At 31.3% G+C, this 10,000-nt stretch overlaps 1 protein-coding gene across 3 annotated transcripts in view; it reads left to right on the top strand.

Annotated features, from left to right (window-relative positions):
* LOC122267334 (tudor and KH domain-containing protein homolog) overlaps positions 1-4,430 on the top strand; it is a 15,064-nt gene extending 10,634 nt beyond the window's left edge. For 2 of the 3 annotated variants that reach the window (XM_043037390.2, XM_043037398.2), the window contains exons 6-11: positions 36-140; positions 336-446; positions 589-687; positions 944-1,182; positions 1,738-1,888; positions 2,185-4,430. In XM_043037390.2, coding sequence (XP_042893324.2) covers positions 36-140; positions 336-446; positions 589-687; positions 944-1,182; positions 1,738-1,888; positions 2,185-2,259 — 780 coding nt within the window. In that variant the 3' untranslated portion in view covers positions 2,260-4,430. The remainder of the gene's footprint in view (positions 1-35; positions 141-335; positions 447-588; positions 688-943; positions 1,183-1,737; positions 1,889-2,184) is intronic. The other variant, XM_043037406.2, reaches the window with a different exon arrangement.
* The last annotated feature ends 5,570 nt before the right edge of the window (positions 4,431-10,000 follow it).

Below are 10,000 nucleotides of genomic sequence, written 5' to 3'. Positions count from 1 at the left end.
TGGATATTTACCAATATTACTAACATTTGTAACAGGTGGCAGAGGAGGAGGAAATGAGACAACAGATCCAGGCCTCGGCGGTTAACATGTCCATGAGAGCAAGGGGTCGACAAGCTCCACTAGAAAATGGTGGCAGTGAGGTAAGTTTGGGGAAGAGCAGTGTGCAATGTTAATGAACAATATAGTACTTTTAAGTTGTTGTTGTTTAGTCTTGAAGTTTGGATAAGGATTCCGTACCTAACTTAATTTAATTTTAATTTGATTGTGGGAACTTTTGACAAAATTAAATCATGATTACTTTAAAGTCGTAAAGTAATTATTATTCTACTTGTCAGGCATCCATGAATGGCTCTATGCACCAGGAGTCTTTGTCTATGCCAGGCAGTGATCGTTTTATTGAAGCATATGTATCTGCAGTGGACTCAGCTGCGCATTTCTGGCTTCAGGTGAATATGCATGTTGTCAGTAGAATGGTGTACTTTTCTACTTTATAGATGAGTATATGACAAATTATATAATGAATATCCTATTAATTTCAGACCTAATGGACTCACCAAATGGCTAATGATATTCTCTTGCTCTCCACAGGTTGTAGGACCAAGGTCCATCCAGTTAGATAAATTAGTGACACAAATGACAGAGTATTACGAAGATGAAGATAACCGTGAACTCCACGAACTTGAAAAGGTATGTGGACAATTAAATCTAGATTGTTTATTTACTCTTGTGAAACAGCCTAATGAGGTCATTCAGTTTTTATTATTTCTGTGAATTTGGAAAGGCGTAAGTTAATGTACAAAGTGTATACGGCTTCTTGATAAGTTAGAACTTGTAAATAAGAGTTTTGCTTTTTATATAGAATATTCTCTTGACTCATCTGCAAATATAGAACTTTAAATTAGGGTCATTTATCGATTGCACTACAATTTGCCCCATGCCACAGGTGAAGACAGGTGACATAGTAGCAGCTAAGTTTCCCCACGATGACTCGTGGTACAGAGGGCAAGTTTGCAGTTATGAGCCCAATGAGGAAGACTCTTCACAGAGCCTGGTCACGGTGTACTATGTTGACTTCGGAGACACAGAAACCATCAAATTGGACTGTGTGTTTGAGCTGAGAACAGATTATCTCAAACTCAACTTTCAAGCCATTGAGTGCTTTTTGGCCAACATTAAACCTGAGTGAGTATTATTATTAGTTTGTTATTGTTATTGTTGTTGTTCCAACTTTAAGGGTTGATTGAATTCAATATAGCACTCTCCATGTTTATGGTAGAAGTCTCAGTTTCCACTAAATCTATTTTGTGTTTAGTAGTGTTTTTTTCTGAAATGGTATAACAAAGAAAGAAAAACAAGAAAAGGGCAAAAGTTTCTCTGTTTGCTCATCATGCAGATCAAACTAGTTTATTAAATGCAAGCAACTTTATCACTTTGCCTTCTATATGCTAGTAGGATGCCCTGACTACCATATGGTGGTAAATTTTAATAATCTGGCTGGCACTAGCTGTTCAAATAGGTCAATGAAACAAGTGTCAAATATTTTGCAATATTTGTACAATGTTCACATGTCTTTATAAAGGATGTGTATTAGTTGTAACTTTTTTATTTTAGTAGTGTCTATGTAACTAACTGATGCATTGCTATATGATTATATTTTTAATTGATATTGATTACAAGGAAGGAAAAAATCACAATTTTAGTGTTTGCAACTTTAATTACACTGTTTCTATATGACAGAAGTGTGAAAGGGGATGAAGCAGCAGATGCCTTTGAAGAACTGACTTATGCAGCCCAATGGAAAGTAGTAATGGTGAAGGTAGTTGGTTATCAACAAGGAGGTGACAAGACGATGCCGTGTGTCCGTATCATCGACACCAATGGACCTGCGGTAAGTTCAGGCAAACAGTTCTCTGGTTGTTTTTCCTTGGTGTTTTGAGGTGTTTTGTTTTCTTTTCTTTTCTTTTTATATATGAATATGAATGTCATTCCTTTAAGCAGAGAATTGACATGATTTTAACAAAAATGTGTCCATGAAACAAATAGGTATTAATTTATTTGCAAGTATAGGATCTGAATTTTGTCTCCTGGTCTTTTTGTTTTAAAATATCTAGATATTTGGTTCTTATTTGTTTACCTCCAAATTTAAATCTAAATTCCTGAAATAATATTTGTTTATTGTTACAGGACATTGATGTTGCTGAGGAATTAGTGAAAAGAGGATTAGCAGAATGGACAAATGGGGGTTCTTCCACTCCATAGTGGTTTCCTGAGCCTATTTACTATTCACTTTTAGGATGTGATTGCGAGATTGACTTCTGGTTGCTTTCACTCTAGGGTCTGTGACTCCGCAAGCATGTGAATCAGTCACCGTGCAGAGGGACACAAGCAGAAAGAATGATTTTGAATATGGAGAAGATTTTTCCTTCTGAGCATCGTTCAGCTTTTTCATGTATGTGTCTGATGCATTTTTATTTTTATTTTTTCTGTTAGAAAATAAACACCCTCGTAAGAAAAAATAGAATGGGGGGTTTACAAAGGACAATTTTATTTAGATATCTGCACATCAGTTTGTTACTACTAAGCATTTATTTGTAACTCAGGGTAATGTTGACCAGAGAGAATTCAACTTGAAGAATGAGGGAATTGAGAATAATGTATTAAGACTGCATTTTGAGGTTCTTGTTCTCAGCACACCAAGTAGTAAATGTACATAAAAGAATCTAATGGCAGTTATATTTCAGCTGAAGACTTGCTTTTTCATTAGATGCGCAGAGGGCTGTGAATCAGGAGTAAAGATAATTGTATGGAAAAAGGGAAACTATGTATTAAAACATGGAGACACAGTATGTTTTAAAAGAAAGTGTATTGTAGATCCTATGCTGCAGCAAGCTAAGGGAAATGTAGACTGGCAGGTTGAGTAGCGACTTAAACCATCCAGAGTTGGGGAAACTTCAGAATAATACAAGAAAACACACACACACACATACATACATACATACATACATACATATATACATACATACATACATACATACATATATACATATATACACACATATACATACACATACACAGATGACTACAGGATAGATAAGATAAGAACAATAGTGCAGTTAATTTGCTGGAAAGTACCAAGAAACTGGCATGAATGAATAGTTTGTCAAACATAATCAAAGATAGTAGCCTTACGAGGGAAGTTTTGTACCTGTTAATATAAACAAAACACAGTAGTTCAAAGATTTTTTTTAAAAGCCTTATTGCGGTTGTGATATCTTTCCATATCTGATATTTGTATGACCTGAGATCCAGTCTTTCATAGCTTAATTAATTAAATTCTGTACTAACTCTGCGTCAGTTAGGCAAAGTCACTTACGTAAATAAAAATTTAGATTAAGTAAACAATCAAAAAGATGCAATTTTTTAAAGTCTTACTGAAATGGAAAAGTAAATTTTAGATGAAATTCAGTAAAGTAAGTGACCTTTTTTCCTTTTACTATTTGCAAGCATGAAAAGACTTACAGCCATATTAACATGTGGGTATGGGGTCCTTATTTTCCTTCCTAGTGTCTTATTGCTTAGTGTTAACTATTCCTCTAGTTTTAAAATGACCACACTTGAAACTGATATAGAAAATAACACTAAATGGACAAGGGTTATCATGCTCCTCGGATGAATATATGGTAAGCAAAAGGGCAACCCTGGATTAAGTTCAACGATGTAGATAATAATGCTGGCTTATGAATTAATTTCACACAAAAATAGTACTAATCCTAGTCATCTTCAAATTGATATCAAGCTTTAACTTGACTGATAGTCATCAGGTCTAACATGTTTCACCTTTTTTTATTATTATTATTATTGTGAATCCAATTATTAATCATTCATATTATTTTATTATCTTTTGGGTTAAAGTTCCCTTGGCAAAGTACTTTATCACTAATAAAGGTTATGCATCATTTGTATGGCTATTTTTGGTGATTTGTATGAGCTACTTGTACATATGATTAAATAACCATTAGACTCTTTTGAGTTGGAGGTACATGGTGTTCCTAGAGAGATTTTTTATACATCATAAATAACTATGATTGATTTAAGCAACATTAGCATTTCATTTTATGAGAGGCAGAGTTATAGTTGATGAATAATTAATAACTGTCCACTGCTGAGTGAGGTTTTTGTTATTCAATAATTTTTTGTAATCTATATGGAACACTTTTGAGAAAGATTTCCCAAGAGTAAATTACATTTTCTTTTTTTTCTTTCTCTCTCTCTCTCTCTCTCAAGGCCATTTCTTACTTGCATTTCTTAGGTGTATAAATCACACACTGTTAATAGTTGAATTTGAATTGTAATTATTTGATTTGCATATATTATGCATTTCCAATGTAGCAGAAAGTACAATGTTAATACAATAAAATGATTTACAATATCTTTTTAGTTTGGACATCCCCCTTTTTTTCATCAATGATACCTGATAATCTGACATAACAGAAGAAACCCAACATATACATATACTACATGTATATGTGCTGCTCTGGTATATAACATTTTCTAAATCATATGATTGCTTGAGGCAGCTTTTAACTAGTTGCCTTTAGTGATTTAGGAAGAGGTTACAACTTCTGACATACTTCCTCCTTAATTAATAAAGTGTGGTGATATGGTAATTAAATTCCTTCCAAAGAATGCAATATCCAGTCCCTCATGAATTAGGAAGTTTGTGAAGTCAATCGATGAGTGATATTTCATGGCATATGATATATATATATATAACTTTGTCGTATTAGAACAATGCTGAAAAAACATTAAAAATACAGAACCTTGAAACAGCATATAACATAGTTTCTTTGTATATATAGAGGCAATATCATGGCTCAGTGTGATTCATGCATGCCTCATAGTGTAGAGTGACTGTATACCCAGTAGATATTAGAAAGATATGTTGAGAGGTTTCAACCAAGGTTAGGAAAGGGTGTTACCTTAGCCTCAAATAGGGATCATCTCTGGCAATATGTTTGTAATTTTGTTATTTATTCATGCATCTATTATATGATATATAAACTCAAAATACAACTAAGGGAAGACAAGCATACTACTAACTCTACCCATATAGAAAAGAAAGCAGATCATGTTACCTATTGTATGTATTCTCTACGGTCCTTTATTAAGACTTCGTGAATGTTCAAAATAAATTTCTAAGATTGTAAGTTATCATGAATAATGTAGTTATGGGTAAAAAAAAGAGAAACTAGCCTGCCTTCATTTAAAAGACATGAAAATGTACGTAAGCTTAATTCTTGATACTCTGTGATGAAATTCATCCCTTCTTTTCTGAGATTATGGTATCGCTCTCTCTGTGTCTGTAGGCATATTGTATGATCAATAAATTGCTTTATATGTCTTCAAAATAGAGTAATTGAAAGAAATTGAAACTAACTTAACCATCTGCTCTTTATTAACCAACATTACACTGTAGTATTTCTGAAAATATCTTTGAGCTGCATAACAGACCTGACATCAGGTGATAATATTTCATAAAAAGTAAGTTCAAATAGAAGAATATACATAAAAACCACATGACAGTGATATCAACATCATTACTATATTCATCATCTTAGTCTAATAAGCATAATGGAATGGTCAATTGCAAAACCCAAGAAAAAAATGACCCACGGGTTATAATACTGCATTAACACAACAATGATGTAAATGATCCACAACCTGGGATGTTCAATAATTTCTTAACTTTATATATGACATGGTTATGAAAACTGGCAACTACCGTAAACTTCAGTAAATATTTAGTGGTTACCAGTAGTAACAAGACAGAGCTGCATATATACATATCACATAACCCTTTTAAATCTTCATTATGACAGAAAAAAAGGCTCAGACAGATACATATCTTTTAGTAACACATAGATAACCATGCATACTCTGATGCTGGATCTGTACTTATGTATGCTCTTGTATGTACATGATCATTTGTCTTCCCTTTTGGGGATGTGGGAAAAAAGGAAAATTAAGAATGAAGCCAAAAGGAATACCAAATATACATTTTATACATGTCCTACATCTACATGCATACCTTTACATGTGTACAATTACACAATTGTACATGTAACTGCATACAAGAATGAATGTGCATTGTATAGTTAAGTATATTTGTGAAAAGAAATGAAAGATTTGAAAACCTAGATGATAAAGAGTTGATGTTGACTTAAAATGAGTAAAGAACTACTTCAGAGCTGGTGTTTTTTTCCTGAAATAATCCAAAGATATATGGAGCACATACTTTCCACTGCCCAATATGAATATTTTACATAATAAAATAAAAAACATATGACTACAAACAGTGACAATTAAAAGGAAAATCTCTTGTGATTCTGGAGGTTTAAATTTCCTTAGAGGAATATGGCCAGCAATCTTTCCTTGTATTTCTATTGTTCCCCAAGCAAGTTATCAAAATACAGATGCATTAAAAATACTATCTGAGAACTCTTTAAATAAATATTGTATATAACTAATTCTCCAAGCAATCTTATCTCAATATTATGAAAGTTTTACTTACATATTTGAAAATATCTTCATTACTTCATCAGCTACTATCATTTGTATATAACGATTATTCATATAGAATATTGGGCAAAAATAATAATAAGAAATCTATATAGCCTATAGGAATGTCTATTGATAATAGCTTTTCTTATAACATTTGCTAAACTATTGGATCATGTTATGCCAAAAGTACTTAAACATTTTCAACAACAATTTTCTTAATGAAGTGTCTCACATAATCAATAATTTTTGTGACAATTTTCTGTAAGCATGTGGTTATAATTGTGATTGTAATTCTTAAAAAATACACAACATATTGCATTTTAGCAAAACTGAAGTAATTAATTATGTAAAATAATTAACAGTAAAGTAGTATATATATACATATATATCTATATATCTATCTATCTATATATATATATATATATATATATATATATATATATATATATATATATATATATATATATATATATATATATACATATATAAATACTACTTTTCAGTATTCAATATTTGACAATGTATCCATGATTTCATAAAACTCTTGATGTATTACAAATAAACTGGTCTTCAGCAACATCTTCAAGGAAGACAGAATGTAGTCAGTACAGTGAACTTAAAGCAACATCAAATGCCAATCTACCTAATCAAGATTAACATGTATCTCAATAAAAAGAACAATATTAAAAGTTTTGGCAATCAACTTATTATTACAAATACTATTCTTGTTATAACATATACAGATATTCCATACTTACTGATACATCTATCTGTAAATACTTAAATACAAGTAAACTTCATTTGGTGAATTGGAATGTATTTTTTGTATAGAACAGAAGACTTAAATAAAAAACCCAAGTTAGTTAAAGCTCACAGAGAAATCTCCTGGAAACATTCCTGAAAAAAAGACCTTTGTTAACTTAGTTCTGTTAGTAAAAGCTACCTTGAGATACCACCTGCTCTGAATTCCGTAGATCAGGCATTGTCCCTTTGCTTTGAGACGGAAATAACATAAAACAAAGTAACAAAATTAAAAGGGAAAGAACAAACCATGAAATATAATCACCAAGAAGAAAGGTGCAACACAATGTGATAAAAGGTGTGAATCCTTTCATCAAGATCTGGTCTACTATGTGCTAACAGAAAATCACACTCCAACACGCACACAGAAAAGAACACACACACACACACACACAAACACATACATATACATGTATATAAACATAGATAAATGTATATGTAAATGTAAATGTAAATGCATATGTATGTATATGTATACATATGTATATATAAAACTTGGTTACTGTTGGGTAAAAAAAAGAAAGAAGGAAAAAAAAATAGAGTCATGCACTAATCAGAAAAAAAAACTTAATCAGTAATCAGTCTAGCTTCAAAATCATTCAGTAATCAGTAAAAATTCAAAATCATACATGAACCAGAAAAAAATAAAAATCATACATTAACTGGTAAAACAACAAAATCATACAGTAATCAGCCTAGTTTCAAAAATCAAACAGAAATCAGTACATCTTCAAAATCACTCAGTAATCAGTAAAAATAGTAGGTTATACAGCACTCAGTAAAACTTCAAAATCATACATTAATCAGCACAGCTTCAAAATCATTTCATAAATCAACACTTACAAAACACACATGGACGGAAGACACAGCTGAGTACATGTCCTAGCTGCATCATTTATAGATGGGAGCTGCAAGTAATTATATAAAAAGATGTTCTCTTATTTACTATAAGCATGAAGTTAGAAATTAATAAAACAAGAGTTATGGACCAAACAAAACAACACAGATAAAATAAAAACCCTTGAATAAAACATGACAGCAAACAATCACATAATATCAAATTATTTTTAAATTTTACATTCCTATTTTATTTTATTATGCTTAATTTATTATTCAACAAGCAAGTGTCATACCCATTTGATATCTATGCTTAGATCCTGACTACACTGTTTCATAAAGTTATGCTAAACACATTTTTGCTTTACTTGTTTGATCTTATAATAATATCTTAATAACATAGTTTTTTTTCTTTACACACCAACAGGACAAGAAAAACAGACACATACTTCACACCTAAAAAACAGCTTATGAAATGTATTGGTATCTGTGAGAAATTAACCCTTTCTATCCTTGGCACCCTGTTATTTTAGGGATATAAAAAGTTAGTGGTCTTCACCATGAATATAACAATTATCTTTTGCTGATAGACTCATCTTACAGAGTGCAAACATCTTTAACTTTTTAAGACTAAATAATAATTCCAAGCTTAAAACACAGGGGAGTAAAAGGCAACATTTATGGGGGCAACCATGAATCTCTGAAAAAGGGAACACCACATTGTTTTGCAAGAATTTGCGAATGATATTGGTTTTCTCAGAAAATTAACTATCAACAGATATTCTCAGTACCAAATATAAACGTTCAAGCAGCTATTATTGTGGGAATGCTATGATCACAATAGACATAAACAAAAACACTGTTTAATATATTTTGTGTAATGAAAGAAATTGCATTTGAAATATAACATTTTGTATACCGTAAGACATGTCTAAATCTAAGCATCAAACATTTTACATACCCTAGTCTCAATCATCTTTTTCCTTCAAACCTAAGGGGAAAAGCAATGATAATCTTAATGATAATTCATAATAGTAATTTTTTAGCACAATTTTTCTCTGATATAAACTACATCTTTTATTTGATTTTAATGCACATCTGCTGGAGCAAATACTGCAGATTTATGTATGCATAAATGAAGGCCATCATGATCAACAATTAGGAAAAAAAGCTAAATCATATGATACTGGCACATTCTTTTGGTGAAAAACTTACATTCTCTCTGTAATCCTCCTATCTTATTGAAAACAATCTCGTTGAATATCTAATAGCAATGTTATCTCTATGTTTCATAAAATAGACTCATCTCCACAAAAATATACATACAAATATTCCTTACTTATAAACAGTTTATCACTAAAGAAAATAAAGGTTCCACATTCTACTGGATCCCTTCATTTCTGGTAATTCTTTATTTGATCGGTATTTCTTCAAGAGAGCTGAGAATCCAGTAAGGAAAGACTATGTAAATCATCACTTATCCTGATTATCTTAAAACTGATATTACAATTATCAACCTCCTGATATAAGCCTGTATTCCATTGATAACATTTATATGTAGAGCAGTCATGGTATTCCATTAATAATAATGATTTTTAATCCATGTGAAATTAGGGTTTTAAGCCACCCAACTTGACAATGGCATATAATCTAATCATTATGAGACATTGGGAGTAACACACATTCTGTGAATATATATTGCATGGTATTTTTATTATAAATCCCACTGTCAATTAAAACGCTAATGATTATGAAGACAAAAAGAAGATGAGGTTAGAAAAAGAAAATCAATCAGAAATAA

The sequence above is a fragment of the Penaeus japonicus genome, unplaced genomic scaffold, assembly GCF_977035675.1.
Source record: "Penaeus japonicus unplaced genomic scaffold, GWHDUDI00000001_assembly GWHDUDI00000017, whole genome shotgun sequence".
In the NCBI taxonomy this organism is placed as follows: domain Eukaryota; kingdom Metazoa; phylum Arthropoda; class Malacostraca; order Decapoda; family Penaeidae; genus Penaeus; species Penaeus japonicus.
This window is presented reverse-complemented; position numbering and strand designations above follow the sequence as displayed.